The 23294-nt window shown below is 41.0% G+C and overlaps 1 protein-coding gene across 2 annotated transcripts in view; it reads left to right on the top strand.

Annotated features, from left to right (window-relative positions):
• Positions 1–23294, top strand: part of FAM120A (family with sequence similarity 120A) — a 141332-nt gene that overhangs the window by 100162 nt on the left and 17876 nt on the right. For both annotated transcript variants that reach the window (XM_037128695.2, XM_037128694.2), the window contains exons 11-12: positions 9020–9269; positions 18275–18389. In XM_037128695.2, coding sequence (XP_036984590.1) covers positions 9020–9269; positions 18275–18389 — 365 coding nt within the window. The remainder of the gene's footprint in view (positions 1–9019; positions 9270–18274; positions 18390–23294) is intronic.

Below are 23294 nucleotides of genomic sequence, written 5' to 3'. Positions count from 1 at the left end.
GGAGGGTGGGAGTGGAGTCTGTACTCAGGCTACCTTTCTTATGCGGGCAAGAACTAGAGTGAAGATATGGCACTCATAGTATCTTCTAGTGAAGATATGTGTGGTTTGGTTTGGTTTGGTTTGGAAAAGGGAGCCAGCTGTTACAAGGAAAAGGAACTGGACTTAGGGGTGACATTGGGATGGGGTGTTCCTTCCTCATGGAGGAGGGCCAAGGCTACAACTGGCCTAGTTAGTTTAACATTTAATACTTCTTAAATAGCAAGTAGGATATATGTCTGTAACTGCCGTGTATCCCTCTCTTAGAGGAGTGAGTATACAGCCAGCAGTAAAAAAGTGAATGAATTAACTGATGAAGATACAAAGCTTGTTGGAATGGAGACCCAAAGTGTAGGGTGTAGAGAATGACGCTCATGTGTGAATGGCCTCATAGTTGCTGAGGATCTGTGAAATGTCGGCACTAAATACACTGTAGTCTTTTCTGCTCAGGTGGCTTAGGAATTTAGGTTTTGACTTTTCTATAGGTAGGGAAGAACCATTGAAGGTTGCATAAGAGTGATATTTCTGTTTAGAAGATGGGTTGAGTAGGGACTGTGGCTCAATTGAAGTAGAGATAACACCTTGAAATGGGAAAATAAGAGTGATTCAGATGCCCATTACCTAGACAAAGCTGAATTAGCCCCTGGAACTTAAAAGTTTTTTTGAGAAATGTAGTATTAACAGTGCTGTTACAAATAAAAATTTACCTCTAGATAGAAAGATATATAAATTTGACCTTGGAATTTGCAAGTTGAGAGACCCTAGTTAACTCTATAATTTTGGTGGGTGAGATAGTCATAAGGGGCTTTAGAATCTTGGTCTTTTGGTGGAGCTGATAAAAGTGAACTTTTTTCATGCATTGGTTGTTAATAAGGTAGAAACAGCCTGTAGAAAAGGCTTGCATGTAATAGTACATGTCCACTGATTTATCTCACTAACTTGAACACCAAGTCTCCACAGGGTTGACTTTGGCCTTGGAATCTTCAGTGCTCTCAACTTGCTCATACCAAACCTGTGCACTCTAAGACCTTATATCCTCAGTAGTGCATTAAGATTACTTCATGGGACCCTTCAGTAGATTCCAGCTGGCTCTAAACACTGACTCTGAAGATGCCGTGGCTTTAGGTGTCCATGCCTAGAATACCTAAGTGACAGCACATTTTATATTATTAAGGGGGAAGGGTATGTTGTAGCTTCTTGATGCTCTGGATAAGATGGGAGAATGACAATGTCTGGTCATGCTGAAAAGAGGTTGACCTTGAATGGTTTCTTAGGAGTTCTTGGTTGACAAGATTTGAAAGGCGAATCTGTTGAAATTTTGTTTTAACTGTGGTCATTCTTAGACCATATGTAGATGAAATAAAGTCAGTGGCACAGATTTATAAACCAAATGAAAGTACACTGTGTAGGTCTTAGGACAGATTTGTTCTTCAAATACCCACTAGCTTTGCCATCCACTTGGGTGGTCTGGTAACCAAAACCACCCTCGTGGGTTCCAGTGAATTTGCCTCAAAGTGGACGATGCAGCCACTTTTGAATGTGAGGGTTTTCCTCTAACACAGCTTCAGAACACTACATATGCAGACGCATGCTCCTGGTGTGGTCACCGTGACACTCAGGAATTCCCTGAGAGGACTTTGTTATCAGGAAGAACTGGTCAAAGGTGTGTTGAGTCTAAAGGGTTGTTTTAAAATATTTAACTTTCACTAGATTTAATACATCTCTTCATTAGGATATATTGATCATGATCTATAATGAATTTTTGTATGATTGGTCAATGTTTCATTTTAAAATCATTATATGGGTAAAGTAGGATATCTATAATCAGGTCCTCAAAAAATTATAGTCTTTAAAAATTATATCAAAGTACGTGCTAGCAGTTTATCATCTATTGTCTCTGTCCCTAGGTTCTGTAAGTTTGCTTTTAAGAAATATTTCTGAATACGTGTTTGTGGTGGCAGTATGGTACTGAAGTCACTGTTGTGGAATTCCATCTCCCACCGGTGGGGTCACCCAAAGACTACTAACCCCACTCAGGCGGATTTGCCCAGATGTGCTGGGTGGTGGCAGAGGCAGTGGCAGCTGCTTTGGGAGAAGGTGGGATCAGGGCACTGTCTCTATAGCTGCTAGAATAAAGGCTGGGTCTGGAGACAGTCGTCTGGTCTCAGTCAACCCTGGAGGCCTTCATGTGTGAAATCCAGATGAGGTAGCTGCTTTGAAGACGTGTTGCTGCTCTGGAAGTAGCTCTGGACTTGGGTGCCTTAGTAGCTATTCTCCCTGGGAGCACCGTGTAGCCACTGGGCACTGGGGTTCTCTCATGTGCTCCCCAAGGGTGAATGGGAGGGACAAAAAGAAAAGGCTCAGGGTCTAAAAAGACATCAGGACGATGATTTGCTTCAGTTATAGTTGAAGAATTAAAAATCCGAGGAGTAAAGCTTAGTGATTTGCACATTTTAAAATTATTGTCCTCTTAATAAAACTGGCCTCCTTTTTCTATAACAAGTCATCTTAGAACCTCCAAATTAGGTAAGTAAAAGAAACAGGCTTGTAGACAGTATATATACATAAATTATAAACATATGAGATAAATTTATAGAAATAAGAAATAAATTTATATACTATGAGTACTATTTTTATAAAAGGTTTTCTATATTTATTCTCTACTTATTAAGCTATTAAGAAAAGCCAAAAGGAACGTTGGTTTTTCCTTGTCCAATTTGCTTTGAAATTTTTATTTGTGCCAAATAATTGGGACTGATTTTTAAAATAATTAAATTTGCTCACTGTGTGTTACATTTCAAAATAGAATGCTTTAACATGACAAATATTAGTGTGCTGTTTTAATATATATGAAAATTGGTTGTCATAAACATTTTCCCTGTGATTTTATGAAGACCGCATATATATATATATTAATCTGACTTTCTTTATTCTACAGAGCTTTCTAGGATGAGCATTAGCTAATTGCCTCTTCCTCTCAGAACTTTGAGAAGCTGAGCTCCAGAGTCATAGGAAGGCAACCTGGCTCAGAGGGCACCCTTGGATTAATATTTACATCGTAGATCCTCAAACTGGAGTTTACAGTACACTAGGAATGCTGTTGATAGGGAAAGTGAAAAACAGAATAGCAGTTATGACGTGTCTATAACACCATATTCTTCTCTGTACCCTGTGGCCTGCCAAACATGTATCTTTTTGTGGACAGAGGGCTGCCCAGCTTCAGACATAAAAAGGTTTAAGGGAAAAATTCACAGTCTTTTACCTCCGAGAATCATGGAGGGTGTATGCACAGATATGTTGTGAATATAAGGAGATGGAGAGCCAGCTGGATCCCGCCTGCACACGGACTCCTGGGAAGTTCACTGGCAGTTTTCCCGTTACAAGGGAATAGGTGCCGAGCCATCACTGCAGCAGTGTTCCTGTTTCTCTGTTTCTGCCCTGATATAAAGGGAGGAGTTTTGTTGTTCTTTCTTTGTTTGATGTGGTTGTTTTTAGTACAACCCCAGGAAACCTCAGCAAGTAGAAGACTAACTCCTTTCCAAATACATACATGCATGTGCAGGCACACCAGTGTGTGCGCACACTCACACTTAGGTGCCCACGTGCACGGTCACAGACCAAGGGTCCAACTGGCCACAGTATTTGATGTTGTATATCTCTTTCTTTTTCCTCTGACTTGTGATAACTTTGCATGCATGCTACAGCTGCCACTCCTTAGCCCCCAGCAGGCACTGGTGTTGCTTGCGTTGTCTTGGCACTGAGTTTAGAGACATGCTTCATCATGTGTCACTACAGGCAGACACTGTCAATCAGCTGGAATCGGCTTACCAAATGAAGTATGTTCATTGTTTCTGGTCTGGGATCCATCCGAAAATCAGTATCTATTTTTAGATACTGATTTTTTAGAGATCAGTATCAGATCTCTAAAAGTTCGGTTGTTTACAGCTACACACATGATAAAAATAGAGCAATAGATTTCCAAGGTAGAAGATGATTAATGTCTGCTGATAAACATTGGTTTTTACTGAGAGGTGAGGTATAATAGTGTTTTATGTACTGAAATTATATTTGGAAGAGGTTATTTCTGTAAAGAAAGTATGTTATGAATTTAGCTTCTGGTAGCAAGAAGGCTCTTCCCCTGAAGTTGTTGCCAAGGTAAGGAAGACGAACTAACATTGTTTTTTAGAAACAGCCTGCTTCTTGCAGTTGTCAGTTTTCCTGTCAATAGGAAAGACAAGATGAGTGTTTGTTGGTGACGCACAACGTTTTTCGTGGCCAGCAGCTGGATCAGCCAACTCTTCTGCTTTAATGAGGCAGCATGAACTTGCCTTTCTAAAGTGGTGCCATCATAGAGATAGTTTCATACCACAGTGCTCTTGCCTAAGGCCCTGATGGTCTTGAAAAGTGCTCGGGATGTTCTTAAAATCCAATTGCCTCATTTGATCCAGATAACCCGTGCATAACCAGTGGTTTTTGCAGAAATGGTAAGAGCCCAGATGACTTCTTGTTAGCTGGCTCCTTTGCATCTGCTTGTTTCTATGAGCTGCATCACAGAGATTAAGCCCTCCTGAACAACAGTGACTCAGGAAGAGGCCAGGAGTCATAGGAAGAGGAAGTGCTATGTGCGTACCAGCCACCCCATCTTGGGGAGCTTGTAAAGCAGAGGGTACCACATATCAACCCCAAAATGGGGTTTCCCTTGGAATTCATTAATGTATAAAACACTAACCTTCAATTAGTTAATCTAGTGTAATGAATCCATTGTAACCATATAACAAGGGTGTGTAAGGTTAACGCACCTTTGTATACACCTTCATCAGGGTTGTGTTGCAGAGTGAGTCTTCGGCCCTTTTATTACTACCTGGTTCCATGACTGAGGGCGGTGTGATGGGAAGGCTGGCAAGGGGCCCAGGCCTCAGAATTTAAGGAAACCCTCATTCTCACAGGGGCACATGGGAGGTGTGTCTCAGCCCTAGGTACCTCACCTGCCTCACCCCAATTTCAGCTATCAGGTACATAGTAGATAATCAGTAATTATCCGTTAGGTAATTGGCCAAAGGTTCCACAGCTATTAAGTAGAGACACACACAAAAGATCTCTACAAGTTTAGTTGTTTACAAACAGATACACACATGATAAAAATAGAGCAAGCCAGAAATAGCCTTGCTTTTGAAACAGAACTTTGTGTTACTACACGTTTATTTTGTCTGATAAAGACATGTACAAGGGGGAACCAAAAAAAAGAAAACCCCGGAATTTATTTATAAAAAATTATGTATTTGTTCTTACATATTTAAACTTCAGCCACCTTCAAATACTCTCCATTTGATGCAATATGCCTGTTAAGACTTTTTTTCCACTGCTCAAAACAGTTTTTCAAATCCTTGATTTTGATGCCTTTTAATGCTTCTGCCTTGTTTTGTTTTGCCTGTCCCACTCAGTGTGGTCCAGTCAGGTGCACTCATAAATCGCCCATCATGAAGTGGGCAAACACATTGAAAGAGCTTTAAAAAAAAATTAACTTAAGCCAAACATAGCCTCTCATTACCCACCAGCTGGTACACTGATACAGATGGGTTCCTAGAACACTTACCTAGCAGGGGGAACCTGTACTACAAGGGGCCCGCCCTTTATAAGATAATTCTGGGGTTTTTTTGAGGGGGTCCCCCCTCTTATTTCCTAAATTTGATTTGAGCCAGCCTTTCTTTTCTTATTTGTTTGTTTGTTTGTTTGTTTGTTTTAGAGAGGGAAAGAAACATCAGTGTGTGGTTGCCCCCACTGGGGAACTGGCCCCCACTGGGGAACTGGCCTGCAACCCAGACATGTGCCCTGACTCGGAGTCGAACCAGCAACCCTTTGGTTCACAGCCCAGGCTCAATCCACTGAGCTACACCAGCCAGGGCTGATTTGAGCCATTCTTATCATGAATAGTGCATCTGGGCAACAAAAATGCGTGTACGATTGAGAGGAAATTAATACATCAATACCTTCACAGCTGCAGTCTCTCTTGCCCTGTTCTATGCTCCTAGTGGACACTGACTGCATGTCCCTGCTAGGATTTTGCAGTTCTTTCATAAGCATCAGCTGGCTGTCCTGGGTGCTAGTGTGTACAGAGGCTCATCTGTAGCCATGTAGGATCGGAGTACACAGCTTCATGCCAGAACAATTTGGGCACACTTTGGGCCCTCAAAGCTTGAGCTAGCACAGACAGCTGTTCTCGGGCAGCTTCAGGAAAGGTTCGAGTGGAACAGCCACTTATGAGAGGTATCTCTGATCTCCACTTGCCTTTGATGTAGGTAGGACCTTGGAAAATAAAGTATGAAGAGTTCCAAGCATTCTGAACTTGAGAATGAAAATCATCCACCAAAAACTTATTTCTAGAATAAAAACAAGACATAAAAAATAAAATGATTGCTAAAAAAATTTAGTAAAGACAGGCAAGGTTGATTTAATAAGAATGCCTCTTGAGAAAACTCAAAGAAGACTCCTGACATTATAATCTGAGTTTTTTAAGATTCAGGAAACTCATGCTTTGTGTGCATGTGTATGTTTTGTGGGAGCTGTGAAGAGAACCTAGATTAAGTGGTCCTACAACTAAACATAAAATCCATTCAGTTTCTTTAAATAAATCTTTGCCACCAAAATGAAAGCATTACTCAGAAAAAAAGAATCACGCATTTTTGCGGGTTTTTTTTTTTTTTTTTTTGGCATGATAATGAACCTTGTGGAGTAACCTAATGGCTCATTTTGTAGAGTCACACTCTGCATGTGAGAGTTCCTCAGGAATGGGGCCGGGCCGGGGCGGGGGGGGGGGGTTGGCTAGATTGTGAGTCCGAGGACAGGGTCTGCTGGATGGTGAGGGCTTAATGGGTTTGTGCCTGGCACCTAATAATATCGATGAGTATAAAGATGCATGTACTTTCTTATGTATACCTCTGTTTTGACTTAATAGACTTTGAAATAAGCATTTTAAGTGTTTTAAGTTTTCTTTTAACATTTAAACACACATTAAAATGTGAATAAAAGGGATTTTCCCGATGAGGTAACAGTGATTCTTTTGTAAGAGGAAGATTTTCTATAATTACCTTGACTTGCACCCCTCTTCAGGTAGCTTCTGGGTGGTAGGTCAACACAGGAGGGTTGCTCCAGCACCTCTCTGCAGCACGTGCCTTACCTGGCTACTGGGGATCAAATGTGCTTAGTTTGCTTTCCTGTTGCTTACACAGTTTGGGTAGCCAAATACCTGACTCCTAGTGATCTTCCTAACCTTTGAAGAGATTGTTTAACCTTTACTCTGTTTAGACATGGAATGGAGCTAGAGATGACCCACTTAATCATTTAACTTGGTCAGGATTTGGGTTCTTCAGTTTCTCAACTGCCACAAGCATTATTTTAGGGAAAATAAGTCCCAGTGGGGTACCGTTCCTTGGAAAGAATTTAGGTGTGGAAGATCTCACTAGATTGAATCAGTGCCCTCCTGGCTTTTCTGTCGGCCACTGGCAGCTCACTGGGTTCTGCTTTAGTTCTGATATTTATTGTTCCTTGTGAAACGGACACCCAGGTTTTACCATTGGATTGTTAAGTCAGTTAAGTTGGTATGAAATTGTAACACTTCACTATAGTATATCTTGTCTTCATTGCATTCCCCTGTCATAGGTAATAGTTTTCCTTAAATTTATTTGGAAATTATGTGGAAGAATGTGCAGATTTGTGTTTTAAGAGTTAATGGTACTAACAGTGGTAAAACAACTGTGGATAAAGGTCATTGTTTTATGTTACATCAACTTTGATTAATAGAATTACTATATGCTGGCGTCACCTAGGATTTCCTAACATGGACTGTTGCTTCTGCTTTGCAGCCTTACTGGGCTTTTGGGATCTCACTATGTGGTAGTTTGCCTTTCCTAATCCTTAAAATAGAATTTAACATTTTGTTACATTTGTTAAAGTAAGGGCTCCTTAAGTAAAGTAGCTACCATATACAAATTCTTTTTCAGGTCTAACGAATAGAAGTATTTATGTAGAAAAAGATTAGCTATGTGCATTGGATTTTCCATGGATTTCTGTGATAATCACATACTTCTGTGAATTATACCAATTGTTTTTACTGAAACTATTAATGGATTTTTATATTAAAACAAATTTGTCTAACATCTTTGATTTACTGTATTTTGCTATGTATAATGTGCACTTTTTGCCTAAATTTTTGAGGGAAAAATGAGGATCCTCATTATACATGGGTAGTACTGATTCCATATCTATATAAATGTTTTTAATTCTTTTTTTAAATATTTTTAAAAAGATTTTATTTATTTATTTTTAGAGAGGGGAAAGGGAAGGAGAAAGGGAAAGAAACATCAGTGTGTGGTTGCCTCTCGCATGTCCCCTACTGGGGACCTGACCCACAACCCAAGCATGTGCTCTGACTGGGACTCAAACCAGTAACCTTTTGGTTCACAGGCCTGTGCTCAATCCACTGAGCTCCACCAGCCAGGTGTTTTTTTAATTCTTTTACTTATGCTTATACGTTAAAAGTGTAACTCTAGAAAGCAATAACAATATCCATATGAAAAATAATACTCTGAAATATGGTAATAGTTTTTGTTTCTAAAATATAAATAAATAATTGAATTACAAAACTAAAAGATCTTTTTTCCTGAAATTCTGGGCCAAAAATGTTAGTGTGCATTATACATGGCAAAATACAGTATACATATTAGTTATGTTGGGAAATCAGGTCACGATTTCATTGAGAAATTTATTGCTGGCCTGACAAAATATAAATGAGCACTTTAAGTGCAGAGAGTAAGAGAACAAATATCTTGGATGTATGGTCTGGTGACCAGTAGCTTGCTAATTAGAGGATACATTGTTACATGAGAGGTGACATCTTCACACTGTAAATTACTCGAGAAGTTTGTTTTTGTTCGGCTTAAAGGAGCTAAGATGGACTATAAATGGTTCTCTGTTTTCCTTCCTATAGTTTCACCAGTGATCATTAAGGAGTGGGCAGCTTATAAAGGGAAATCTCCACAAACCCCAGAACTGGTGGAAGCACTTGCCTTCAGGGAGTGGACCTGCCCCAATCTGAAGAGGCTCTGGTTGGGGAAGGCAGTAGAAGACAAGAACCGCAGGATGAGAGCATTCCTGGCCTGCATGAGGTCAGACACTCCAGCCATGCTCAACCCAGCCAGCGTGCCCACTCATCTCACGGTGCTGTGCTGTGTCCTACGGTAGGTGCAGCATGGACAGGTGCTTCTCAGAGGTGTGTGTATGAAGCAGGGGGCATGGCAGGGTGAGGGGTTATTCTGAGTCAATTGTGTTTGTTGAAATTTCTCCATACGCCCTCCCCCCAAAAAAACGGAATTTATAAAAAATTGTGTGTTCTCACATGTTTAAATTTCAGTCACCTTCAGAGTACTCACCATTTGATGTAATACACTTATTGAGACATTTTTTATACTGTTCAAAACAGTTTTCAGCTCCTCAATTTTGAAGCCTTTTAGTACTTCTACCATTTCTTGTTTCACCTCTACCACATGGACAAAATGTTTCCCTGTGAGGACTTTTACCATTCAGGGAAACAAAAGAAAGTTGCTCAGGTTGAGACTGGATGAATAGGGAATGTGGGCACAAGGGTCATGCCGCTTTTGGTCAAAAACTGCTGAATGCTCAGCTAGGTGTGGGCAGGTGCACTTGTAAATCACCCATCATGAAATAGGCAAGTGTGTTGAAAGAATCTTCAAAAGAAATTTACTGAAGCTGAATGCAGCCTCTCACAACAACTCCAGCTGGTACACTGATACAGATGGGTTCCTAGAACACTGACCTAATGGGGTAGCCTTTAAACTACAGGGGTCCAGTCCTCTAGAATAAATTCTGGGTTTTTTTAGGGTCCCCCTCTTATATTACAGAAATGTAAGCCATATAAACACAATGTGGACTTGAATTGATGCTAATAGTATGTTTATAATATAGGTATATTTGGTGAATATGTAAGTATGACTTTAAACAGTTTATTTTTTAAATATTAAAGATTTTGAAGGCTGTCAGGAAGGATTACATTATATATTATTTGGGATTGCTCTATAAGGGAAATGAGTCTCTTCTCTCTCATTCGTTTAACCATGTGTAGATCAGTGCAGACTTGTGGTTATCTGATTTATTCCTAGAGTTATATAGTCTGCTATATCCTTGCTTGTTCGGTTGCTCAAATTGTTCCACCTCAGGCCTTGGAGCCCATTCAGTGAGTTCCTGTGTCCTTTGTCCCCCACAGTATATTCTTGCTTTTTTGGTATCACATGGTGCTTGGGTTCATATGTATCTTCCCTGCCCTGGAACCTGTCTCTAAGGCACCAGTGCCTCTCCTTGGACAGAGTGATTGAAGACCCAGGTCTGGGCAGTCTGTGGTTCTAGGCACTCTCATCTGATGGGTCAGGAATGCCTGTGTAGACGCTGTTTGGCATTCATTTCATTTGGCATACGTACCTGAATCAGGTTTATTAGTTTTTGGTTTTTTTTGTTTTTTTTTTAATATTTTATTTATTTTTCGAGAGAGGGGAAGGGAAGGAGAAAGAGTGGGAGAGAAACATCAGTGTGTGGTTGCCTCTTGTGAGTCCCCTGCTGGGAACTGGCCTGCAACCCAGGCATGTGCCCTGACTGGGAATCGAACCTCGACACTCTGGTTCGCAGGCCCGCGCTCAATCCATTGTTTTTGTTTTTTTTAAACAGTTTCAAACTCAGGAAAAGTTTTAAGTACAATATAAAGGGCTTTTTTTTTTTTTAACCCAGATACTTGAGTGTGATTTTTCCATCAAAGATACTTTCCTATATAATCACAAGATAGACATTGAAGTCAATCAACATCCATACTTTACTTCTATCTTCGTTTCAGAGTCTACTTCGCAGTCTGTTCTAGACCCCCCTCTCTGTGAAATCCCATAGGTTTACAGAGGGCAGAGGCTGGTGGAGCAGCGCAACCATCTCTCTGTTCCTTGTGGTCCTGTCTGGACTGGGGGTCTGCCCTCTTTACCACTTGGTGAAGGGAGTGTCTGCAAGACATCTCCAGCAAGGCCCCTCTGTCCCCTTTATAACTAATCGTATTTCACAGGAGGCATTTTTAAATTGTGTAAACTGTCCAGTGTGGACTCACAGCTTCTGTCTTCTTCAATAGCTTCTAGTCTGTTCCTGTTTAATTTGGTGCTTTGTTGTCAGTGTTTGGACCAGTAGGGGTCTGGTCAGGCTGGCCCTCCATAGTTGTCTTTGCCATTCTTTGAGCACTTCCTCAGTTGTGCAGGTATTCTGGCCCCACCTAGATGCCACATTCTCCCCGCAGCCCTGTCCTTCTGGCGGTGGGAAGGGTGTTGGACGTCAGACCTTCCTAGTGTGTTTACAGGTACAGATACCCTCAGGCTTGTGGACTTCTATTTCTGTACCTCCGGCCTTCCTGCTTCAGCTCTCTCTCCCCAAGTGTGGGGCCTGTGACCCTGATAGACAGTAAAAGCCTGGGGCCCAGCTGCCTGCTAGGCCCTCACCTGCCCTAGTCATCCTGTCCCTCCGGATTGGCACCTCCTCCTCAGGACCCTGATCCCTAGTGGGTCTCACCTTCTTAACTGAGGATAGAGGACAGAGCTTTAGTCAGGTGTTTATTTCCTGAAGTTTCTTAAATTCAGACTTTCAGGTCAATAACTTACTTAGAAGCCTTTCCTTAATTAAATTGCAGTTGACTAAAATTGAGTATAGTGTGTCAGTTTCTTATCTTTGTCTCCATTGAGAATTAGCTAGTGAGAAAGACTAGGCCTATGTTTGGTTTTTGAATCTTCTGGATTCCTCTGATGGAAATTTCATTTATGGACCTGTTTTTATCAATAAAAACCTTATATTAGCTGAAAATTTAAGGTTAAGACTTGGAGTACTGTAAAATCTAATTAGCAATAATGAGTTTGGCTACTTTGTATTTCTCTGCTTTAAATTTAAAAAATATGTGTGGTCTTTAGTGGGGCAACTGACTGTCCACCGTATACCTGACCTAAAGAGCCTGCTGGACCCGGGCTCCTGGGGCTGCCCCGTGGACAGAGGTGGCCATGCATCAGTGCAGGATGAGCTGTTCCTGTTGGGAGTACAGCACTCCCCTTGTTTTGTGATGCCCACGCTCCTTTTCACATGTCTTGGTTCTCATGGACTTTCCTCTGCCATTACCCCAGGAAAGGCCTTCATAAAGTCTCTCTTGATTTCAGGACTGTCCTGGTCCCTGTGTTTAAGACAATGTTTATTATTGTTTGTGTGTGTGTGGTTGTTTATTTCATACTTATTTTAGACCTTGAAAATATTAATAAATGTAACTAATAATCTTAGGTGTGAACAAACTTCTTCCTCTGTTTACTTTGGTGGCTTCGAGAAACTGGAGTGAATGCAGTGCAGCCCCCTGTACTTTGGCAGAAGCCAGATAATTTGCTTGGTGTGAAGAGACTGTCATGTGTCGAGTAGGTGCTTGGGACCAGGGGGTTTCTCACTTGGACAGACTGTTTCAGATCCTGGAGTAGGAGCAGTGCATTGGGTGGGGCGGGTTGGTTAGGGAGAGATGAGGGATACTGTCTCTTGGGTCAAGTCCCCAGGACTTGGGGCTAAGACATCATAAATGGGTTGGTCCACTTCCACTAAGAGATTCTGTACTACCTTCTATATTTGGGGCCCCAGGATAGCGGAGGAAGGACACCTTGAGTGGCCACTGTCTGGTCAGGGTGTGGCCTACTAAGAACTTTTGGAGTGGGCTGAGTAGGAGATCTGAAGTCTTGGGGTGCAGAGAGTAGGGGCACAGGAGGGGCCTGGTTGAAGAGAGTAACAAGAGCCCCCCCAGACAACATCCTGTGGGCTGAGGTTGGTAGTCCAGGGGTCATCATCTGGAGAAATTGAGGCTGTGTAATAGGAGAGGTACTGCTGAGCTCAGACTCAGGCTGGGAGGGCTGGGGGTTGTGGACAAAGGGCAAGATCTGTGTCCTGGATAAGATGAGACCCTGCAGCAAGACCTGTGGCCTTGATAACTAAAGGTGGAAGAAAGGTCAGTTATCCCAAGGCCTGGCTGTCATCAGCAAAGACTTCTTTCTTTTACCTTTTTCATAACTTCAAACTGAAAGAAATTGTGAGATTAATACAAAGATGTCATGGCTGTCCTCCATCAGATTCCCCACTTGTTAATGTTCTACTGCTGTTGCTTTTTCCTCCTCTCTGACTGCGTGTTAGTCCTCAGTCCCTTGAATGAATTTGTGGATATGATGTTCCTTCAGTATTTTTTTCTTGAAAAACAAGATCATTATCAAAATCACAAAAATAATACTGATACATCTTCCATACAGGTCTTAGATTTCACCATTTGTTCCAATAACATCCTTTATTAGCAACAGAAAATCTTGGCTCATTCTTGTGTTCAGTTGCCATATCTCCTCCAGTCTCAACTGCCTCTCTTGTTCTTCTGGGTTGATGCAGAAATGTGTCTGAAGAGTGAGCCCTGGTTTTCTGCACACTGGAATTTGCAGACAGTCATCTTAGATGCACATGAACAGATGGAAACAGTGTTGATACACAGGTGGCAGCCCCCAGCTTCAGTTTATCAACCTTTGGAGAGGCTGCTTCTCAGTCTAGGTTTGCCGGTGTTCCTTTGTGCTGAGATTCCATTTCTGTGTCTGGGACAGGCATACCTCCTCAGGGAGGTGGTGGTCCTTTTGATGCTTTCACTGGTGTTGTTAGCACTCATATATTACATATGTCCAAACGTGATGCCGGGACACAATTGGGAGGATGGGGCAAGGACAGCAGGCAAATACTTAGAATACTTATAACAGAGACCAGGAGAGGCCAGTGTCTGAGCAGATGTTCGGCACAAGGGTGAAGTGGGTGTTCAGAAAAGAACAGAGGGCCTTTTCTGTGGTGCAGCCTGGAAAAATAGGCGAGGCCCTTACCCAAGAGAACTCATGCTCTTCTAAGGGGTCAGACTAGGTTATGTCTTGGAAGAACCTAAATCAATAAATGAAATAAGGGGATGGAGGGCTTGAGCTCCAAGCAGGACTCAAGAGAACCAATGGAGCCTGTTCCAACACCCAAGGAGCACAGCCATGGTCCAGCTCCTCCTCTGTGTGGCAAAGGCATTATTCAAGAGATGAAGGGACCTGCTTCTGCCCCAGGTCCCAGCTCTCAGCTCCTGCACTTCTAAAAGGCATTGAGAAGAAAGTGAGAAAAGGGGAACTGCAGATAACCTCATACCACCATAGTAGGAAACTTGAGACCCTACAAGTGATGGAAAAGAATGTCTAGAGAAAACTGAGTGATGTCAAAGGAGCTGAGAGCACTGGCAGTGCACAGCTGGTATACTGTGTGGACATATGAGATAACCAAGGGAATAAGTGTTAGCTTCTGCCGAGGGTACCATTTTATTTATGCCATTTAAGGTGTGTGTTTTTGTACCTGTTTATCTTTATGTGCGTTTCATACTCTTTCTGCATCTAGAAATAGATGCAGGACATAGAGTGAGAAAGAAGTAAGTGCTAACTTTGTTAAAATGTAGTAAGAAGCCAAATGGAGGAAATAGCAGGTATTCTAACCAAAAAGATTATTTGTTGCTGCAGCTAAACTGAGGCCTGGGAGTCCTTGCTGCCAGGAAAACCAGGAAAGCTCTTCAGAAAACCAACCTGCCCTCAAGCCAGTTTTTTATTCTGATTCATAATCTTTAATATCTTGCTAAGGATTGGGGAGTCGGGGAAGTTAGTGTTTCATAGGTTTGAGATGCAAAGAGTTGTGGGGATGGATGATGTGGTTGGCTGCATAATACTGTGTGTACTTAATATCACTGCACTGTCCACCTAAAGATGGTTAAAATGGTAAATTTTATCACAGCTTAAAAAAAATAAAAATAAAAGGGATGCATGGCATGGATACTTAGGCAAAGAACATTGTGCATTGAGCACAGTCTTTTCCACAATAGTTTTCTTCAGACAAAAGTAGGGGGACTTTGTCCATGTTTGCTAGTTTTTGCATCGAGCCCTGATTAAAACTCAGTAAGATCATTGTATTTAAGATTTGTGGCACTCAAACTATTACAAAGGATGTTATTTTTGTAATTGTAGATACTGACAATTCAATGAAATAAAACTTTTACATCGTTATTTTAAATATATCTGATTGGATTAAATACCATAGAGAGTTGACATGCATTGTTCATTTACTGTGAAATTCACTTCTTCCCTACTAAGGCTACATAAGTTTACCATGAAATACATAAGCTCTGTGCTTCCATCTCCCCGTCTCTCAAATGGGACACTGATGGTTCCTCCTCAGAGTTTCTGTGATCGTGTGGGGAGCCAGTATGTATAAATACTCAGATCAGTGGCTGGCACCTAGTGAGCACTGTTGGGATTTTTACTTGAAATACCTCTCTTAATTATCTGGATGGAACCTCCTCCTTTACCCATTAGTTCATGTTCCTCTGGATGAATACTAATTATTATAAAAAAGAGATAGACTTCCGCCAAGATGGAGGTGTAGGTGGAAACACTTTACCTTCGCGCACAACCAAGTTTAAAAACAACAAAGTATTAGCAACAAAAACGCAGCTGGACTACAGAAAATCAAACTATATGGAAGTCTGACAACAATGAACCCTTCAGCCAAACCGGTAAGAGGGGCAGAGCCAACAGCAGAGCAGGGTCGGGGGGGCAGGAAAGACCCACCGGACAGACCCAGGTGCACGACCCAGGCACACCAGCAGCCGTAGCAACGGGCCGACCCACTGAGGGCTGACCACGGTCACACATTCGCGCGCAGATAAACTGTAAACTGGTGAAGGAGCCAGCAGTGAGACGGACCTCGCAGGCCCCAGCTGCAGGAAGCAGCAGAGGGGACCACTATTGTCCCTCTCTGACCCCACCCCCCACATACAGCATCACAAACCAGCGACCTGGGTGGCCCCGCCCTGGTGAACAACTAAGGCTCCTCTCCTCATACATAACAGGCGCAAACAGACCAAAACGTGGCTCAAGAAGAACTCAGAGCCCCAGAGCCGATAAATCTAAGCGATGAAGAAATAGCCAAACTTTCAGATGCACAGTTCAAAACACTGGTGATCAGGATGCTTACAGAACTGGTTGATTTTAGTCACAAATTAGACGACCATATGAAAGCTAAACTAATTGAAATGAAGGGAAATGTACAGGAAACCAATAGTAATGGAAAGGAGACTGGGACTCAAATCAAAGGAGTGGACCAGAAGGAGGAAAAAAATGACCAAACAGAAAAATATGAAGAAACAAGAATTCAAAAAAAGGAGAGGCTTAGGAACCTTCAGGACATCTTTAAACATTTCAACATCTGAATTATAGGGGTACCAGAAGGGGAAGAGAAACAGCAACAAGTGGAACACTTATTTGAACAAATAATAAAGGAGAACTTCCCCAATTTGGCAAAGGAAATAGACTTCCAGGAAGCTCAGAGAGTCCCAAAGAAGTTGGACCCAAGAAGGAACACACCAAGGCACATCATCATTACATTACCCAAGATTGAAATGAAGGAGAGAATCCTAGAAGCAGCAAGAGATAAGGGGACAGTCACCTACAAAGGCGTTCCCATCAGACTGTCAGCAGATTTTTCAAAAGAGACCTTACAGGCAAGAAGGGGCTGGAAAGAAGTATTCCAAGTCATGAAATCCAAAGACCTACAACCAAGATTGCTCTATCCAGCGAAGTTTTCATTTAGAATGGAAGGACAGATAAAGTGCTTCTCAGATAAGATCAAATTCAAGGAGTTCATCATCACCAAGCCCTTATTATATGAAATGTTAAAGGGACTTACATAAGGAAAAGAAGATAAAAAAGATGAACAGTGAAAGGACAGCAAACTCACAGTTATTAAGAACCACACCTAAAACAAAAGCAAACTAAGAGGACAGCTAGATCAGGAGCAGAACCATAGAAATGAAGATCACATGGAGGGTTAGCAACAGGGGAGTGGGAGAAGGAGAAGGGGGGAGAAGGTACAGAAAATAAGTAGCATAGACAGTAGATAGAAAATAAATGGGGGGGGCAAGAATAGCATGGGAAATATAGAATCTAAAGAACTTGAGACACATGGTCATAAACTAAAGGGGAATGGTGGGGGAGGGGTGAGCAGGATGGAGGGGAATGAAGGGGGAAAATGGGACAACTGTAATGGCATAATCAATAAAATATATTTTTTAAAAAAGATAGAGATAGGGCTTTGCGCCAATTCTGATTCTTATTTTTGTTGACTTAGATTTTAAGAACTTCCTCAGTAGATGGAACTGGAAAAAGCTATGTGAGGCATGTCACATCAGAGATGACATGAATCTATAACCAAAAGTTATTTTTAGTGATCAGCTGGCAGCTTGATTAGGTCATCCTTCAAGTTTGCTGGGTGCCGGGTATTAGGAACTGTTGGACTTAAACAGGACTTATGACTAAGTTCTTAGTAGTTTAGTCCCTCATACTCTTACCCCAAACACTGTCTGTGGTTGTGCCTCTGCTTAGTGCCCCAGGGTTGTCACTGCTGCTGTGTGCATTCCAAGATGATTAAGAGAGAGGGTGTTGATGGGAAAAAAAGGTAACGTGGATACCTGGTGGTTCTCAGGCAGATAGTACAAACTGAAGTTGTCAATTTAGAAATTTATTTCCCATCAGCCGCTCACACCAAAGTGACCCCCAGGAATCTGTGGTCCCGGAGACTGTAGAAACTCATTCTGAAGACTGCAGTTTTAATTCTCTTCTGGGGTCCCTTTCCACTTCATCCCTATATATTGCCAGCTGGAGCCCCTTGGTACAGATGATTCACACAATACTCGATCTTCATCAAAGGATTTCTTATTTGAACCTAGGTTCTGCCTTCCAGGTATCCTGTATAGAATTAAAATAGATAAATCATATATTTGGTACATATAACATGTTTTCAGGATTTAAATACTTCACAAGATAGAAGTTGTATCGGAAACCAACCAGCTGATTTGCAGTATATATAAGTTTAGAGTGCTCTTTTTAATTACTCTAAAATGCTGACTGGCCCAGCCCAGGTGATGATTGGCATCATCCAGTGAAAATAGAAAAGCTGTGTAAGAAATCTGTATAAGTCTCCTTTGCTTGTGTTACGCGAGTCTCCTTATAACCTGAACACCAGGTTACGCATGTGCCTGGTGACTACTGTGTCCTAATTCCAGGCCCTCTCTGTCTGTCTACCCATGCAGATATATGGTGCAGTGGCCTGGAGCACGAATATTGCGTCGCCAGGAGTTGGATGCCTTCCTGGCTCAGGCGTTGTCCCCCAAACTCTATGAACCTGATCAGCTGCAGGAGCTCAAGGTAACTGGCACCTCCTTCCTGGTCCTGGAGCGTTGCTCTGGCGCTCAAGGGACAGCTCACCTCACCTGGTAGCTGCTCAGTATACCAAACTAGTAATAGTGATGCTAAGGACAAGAACTTGAGAGCCTTCAGGGCTTAAGAGAGTTTCCTTCCCAGTTATTGAAACGGTCAAATCTACTTTTGGGTGTTTATTCTTGTTTTTCACATCAGGAGATAAACTTACCTTTTATTTCAGGTGGGGATTCCAAACCCTGGGAGGGCTTGGTCTAAAGAATTTTCTAACATCTGGCCAGGATCTTTTTCTTATTTTGTTCTATTATTCCTAATTACAACATTCATTTTCTCTAAAAAAAAAAAAAAAAAAGTCTTTGTCCTTCTAGTATTGTAACTCCTTTTTAAAAAACCACTTGAAGAACAACGTTATATCATCATTCCTGTGCCCTTTTAGTCAGCATTTAACATCGTATTCCTTTTAATTTTCCCTTCAGTAACTCCTTTTATTCTTTGTTTTTACAATGTTAATTTTCTCCACATTGTCACCTGGTTTTTCAGTGCTTGTCTTTTCAGTGCACTTTTATTAGTTGCTGTGTTCGCATGGCTGTGCTTGCTTTCTAATTTCCACACTAAATTTTAGAAAGTTCAAGACTTTTCAGAGTTAGCTTAATTTAGTGAATCTGCCTTTTCTTTTTAATGCATAGGGTTTTGGATTTTTCTTTGCTGTTGGTTATTTATTTATTTATTTTACAAAATTTTATTTGTAATCAAGTAATCTCTTTTGACAAAATTGCCTTCACCTTTAGATCTTTTTTCTATTCTTTATGAAGGTGTTCTTTCTGGGTTTTAGGCTTACTGTATAGATTTTTAGAATTCTACGCTTGGGACTCAATAAATTTCTGGGTTGCCCTATATTATTGAGTTAAATTCAGTAATTTTGTGTTGAGTGCCCCTTGAGTGTGGACAGCTCATGTCATTTGTGGTCACCTTAGGCTTCTGGTGACTTTGAAGCAAGCTAAATAAGACAACAAATCTTAGGAAGATCTACCTCAAATTGTATTCTTTAGTTTGTAGATTAAGCTTTTCTGTTTGTTAGACAGAAATGATTATTTTAATGGTTTTGAATTTAATGGTTTTGAATTTGAAGTTTTTGATTTAGACTGTCTGGCCGGGTATCCCCGAGAGGCTGTATTAAGCACAGGCTTTCCCTCCTGTGTCCTAGAGTGTGGTGCCATCACCACCATCTTCATCACCAGACTGTGCTCAGGGGTGTTGTAAATACTTTTACCAGAGTGTGGTGCCATCCCTCTACCTCTACTTCCTGTTTCTCTTATTTAGATTATTACATCAGTATTGACATTCCAGTTCTGAAAATCAGACCGCCAGGTATCAGGTATGCCCACCAAGCCTTATTCACCATCAAGTTGCTTTTACTCAAAGTTCATCTTTTCTCCCATATCCTTTTCATTTTTGGATCAACACATAGGATATAACTTTTGAAAGACAATCACACTCTAAGCTTTCATTTTGGTTCTTTTGAAGTCTCAGTACTTTCATGATTTTCTCCTGATTCTTCGTCTAAAGCCAGGCGTTTCTAGAGCTGTGTTAGAAAGTGCAGGTACTTCAGGCCCACCCCTGTCCCTTTGACTCTTGTGGTCTGGAGGTCTGTGTTCCTGTCACCCAAGGCAGCCTGCACTTTAGCACTCTGTTCATGAGTAGCTTAGATTCTGAAACAACCAAAAGAAAAAATAACAGCTTTCCTTGGGGGAAGAGATAGTTGGTTTTTTATTTAAGATTGAAGATCCTCTCAGCTATCAGATTGAGAACTGATAAGATTAATCATTATTTAAATGCTACAAAAATTTCTATGTAGACCTGAGAGAAGGTCCCAAAATTCAGTGATGGAAAAGTAAATTTTAAAACTACTTTTTCATTTAACCATTAAAAGTTGTTTTGAAATACCAAAATCAATGACAGTGGTTTTCTATAAAACAACCATTTCACTGTTTAGGATATAGTCAACTCTTGATATTTGGTGGTGTTTTAGGGGCCATTATCCAGTTTGTGGATTGCCCAGACCCTGTTTTTCTTCTCCCACTTCTGTCTATGTGCTTTGAGAATAAAGGGAAGAAAGAAAGAAAAGACTCAAATTTGACAGTTTGGCCTCTGGTTGGCTTTTCTGGGGAGATGTCTGATGGGGAAGTATGTTGAAACCATAAGTTACAGTGACTTTATAATAGTTTCACCTGGTCTGTGCTCTGTCTACCCACTGCAGCCATGAACAATTGAGTGTTCTGGGTGGCTCATTGAGGACCAGGGACAGTGACTGACACCCTCACCTTTCTCTGGTATATTAGGAATATGAATGGAATTGCTAAGGTAGAGTCAGCATTGCCACTGTGTTTGGAGGAGAGCAGGTAAAGGATGAGGAGAAGGACTTCCGTACAGATTTAATTTGTATCTAGTTTCTTTCTCCTTGCTCTTGACATCTCTGTAATTGTCTTACATTCTTTTAATGTTTTCACATGCCAAGTGGAAAATATAAAGATGGAAAGTGAAGAGCTTTAAGGGTAGTACTATGGGCTGTAGCATGTCTGTGGTGCCTGTAGCAATGATTGTGCATGTAGGTAAATAGGACAGATCAGAGTAAGAATCTTAGAAGTAATTAGAAGTCAGGGAAGCTCATTTTACTGACATTTGGTTCTTGAGCTTAATTGGGCAGAGATTAAATTCCATGTTTGTATTTCCTATAAAGTCAGAAAATTTTGTCAGCATTTTTCTAGTTGAGGAACTTTGGATAATGTTGACTATTTTATGCTACTTGGTATAAGAAAATGAGGTTGAAGTGTGAATATTTTGGCCATTTCTGTGGTCAGAGATTCAGATTCTGGTGCTACCAGTTACCAGTGTTGTGACCTTGAGCTCTGTGGGACATAGTTTCTTCATTTATTAAATGGAGTGCTAAGGGCAGTACCTGTATCATACTGTCGTTGAGATGTAAATGAGACAATGTATGTAAAAATATTTAGTGTGGTGTCTAATAAATATTTAAGTTACCCATAAATATTAGACAGTGTTCTTTGTATAATTAATATCTAGGGACAGAAATATAAGCTGCTATGTAAAGTAATTTTTAAAATTGTGAAGCCAAATCTACACAGCAATTGAGATTTTATTCCCATTATTTAAACAACTTTTAAGAATTTTTCTTTAATTAAATTGATCGTAGTTTTCATTACTGAAACTAAGTGACTTGAAAATCACTTTTTAAATGCATAAAAACAATTCCTCAACTAATGGTGAGGCTATTTCAAATAAGTGATGTATATGGATAGTACAGGCTTCTCCATTCCTCTCAGCTCACAAGATTACTACGTTTTTTCAGACTATAAGACACACCCCCCCACCCCACCCACCTGCTATTTGTGAGGAATAATGGTTGTTAAGGCTGCTGTTGAGTTCTGTTTTCATTTACATTGGTGAAATATTATGTTATTTATGTTATTAAATATTTTACTATATTTTTTGCTTCAAAAAATTTTCCCCTATTTTTCTCCTCTAAAACTTAGGTGCGTCTCATGGTCAGAAAAATACAGTACTCTTTCCAACTAAGGTACTTCTGTGCTCCACACGCTGGCTGGTCTTTCTTAGTTTCAGCACTCAGATAGCCACCTGCCCAGAGTAGTTTTGAGCTTTATTAGTCAAGTAAGGGTTTGTTGTCAATATGACCAACACTACCAGTGACTAAGAAATGAGAGCAGCATTATGCTTCCACAGAGGCTGCTGGTGGCACCTATCACTGATTTGAATGTGAGCAGACATCTTTAGCGCAGCACCAGCAGTATCGTTGCCTCTCCCTCAGCCTTGACCTGGCCCAGAGGCCATAGCAGCAGTGAGAGAATGGCTGGAGGCCAGGCTGCTGCTATGCCATGTTCCCACAATGTCAGCTTTTAGGGAGGAGAACCCCCCCCCTTAATTAGTACCTCTTAAGATTCTCAGAGAAGGCAGTCTCTACTTCCTAATTGCCCGCCATTTCTGCTCATAAATATAGAGATACATCTAATTCTGTCATCCGAACCCCACCTGCCCTCACCTGAGCATGCTTTGTTCCCATTCCCCACATCTCACAGGAGAAGCAGGAGCCGGCGTGGTAGGTCATTTGGGGTGGACAGACTTCTCCAGGTTCAGGAAGTTCTGAAGTGCATTGACTTACAATTTATTTTTTAAAAAAAAGATTGGGAAACACTATTAGCTGTTAATGGGGACTGACAGCACAAAACAGAAGATATTCATACATTCATCAGTATTTGGCACTAGAGTGATCTCTTTTTTTTTCTCTTTAATGAAAAGTCAGTTTACCTGCCACCATTATGTATTGCTTAGGTTGATACCCATAAAGATAACATTCCTGAGACTCCACCACCTTAAAGAATAAGGTGCCAGGTGGGAAGGCAGAAACCAGGGCAGCTAAAACTCAGTCCCGGATAATCCACAAACTAGGTCCTTCACAGACAGATAATCAAGAGTTGACTGTATTTGTCAGTGTTTCTCACACTGTGCATCAGATGCTAGAAGAGGGAGAGCTGTGTGCACATAGGAGAGCTCCCAGCACTAATGACCAAGCGAGAGGACCAGGGAAACAGTCTCTAGATTCTGGTAGTCTGCATGGTTTAGATACAGTGTTTCTGTTGTTGCGTTCTTTCATTTATAGCTATCCATTTCTCCTAAAACATTTTGACAGTCTCATTAATAAGTTGCTATCTAAAACATTAACATATAAAATAATGTAAACAATTACAAGTTTTAGAATGAAATTGTACCAAGTAGTTTTTTAATATAACTATTTTTAAAATGCATAGTCTTATTAGAATGTTCCGTTTTATACTTACTCTATACCAGTGTATAGAATCT

Source organism: Artibeus jamaicensis, unplaced genomic scaffold (genome assembly GCF_021234435.1).
Source record: "Artibeus jamaicensis isolate MK-2021 breed Jamaican fruit bat unplaced genomic scaffold, CSHL_Jam_final scaffold_1964, whole genome shotgun sequence".
In the NCBI taxonomy this organism is placed as follows: Eukaryota; Metazoa; Chordata; class Mammalia; order Chiroptera; family Phyllostomidae; genus Artibeus; species Artibeus jamaicensis.
The sequence above is the reverse complement of the archived record's forward strand: the minus strand, read 5'-3'. Positions and strand labels throughout refer to the sequence as shown.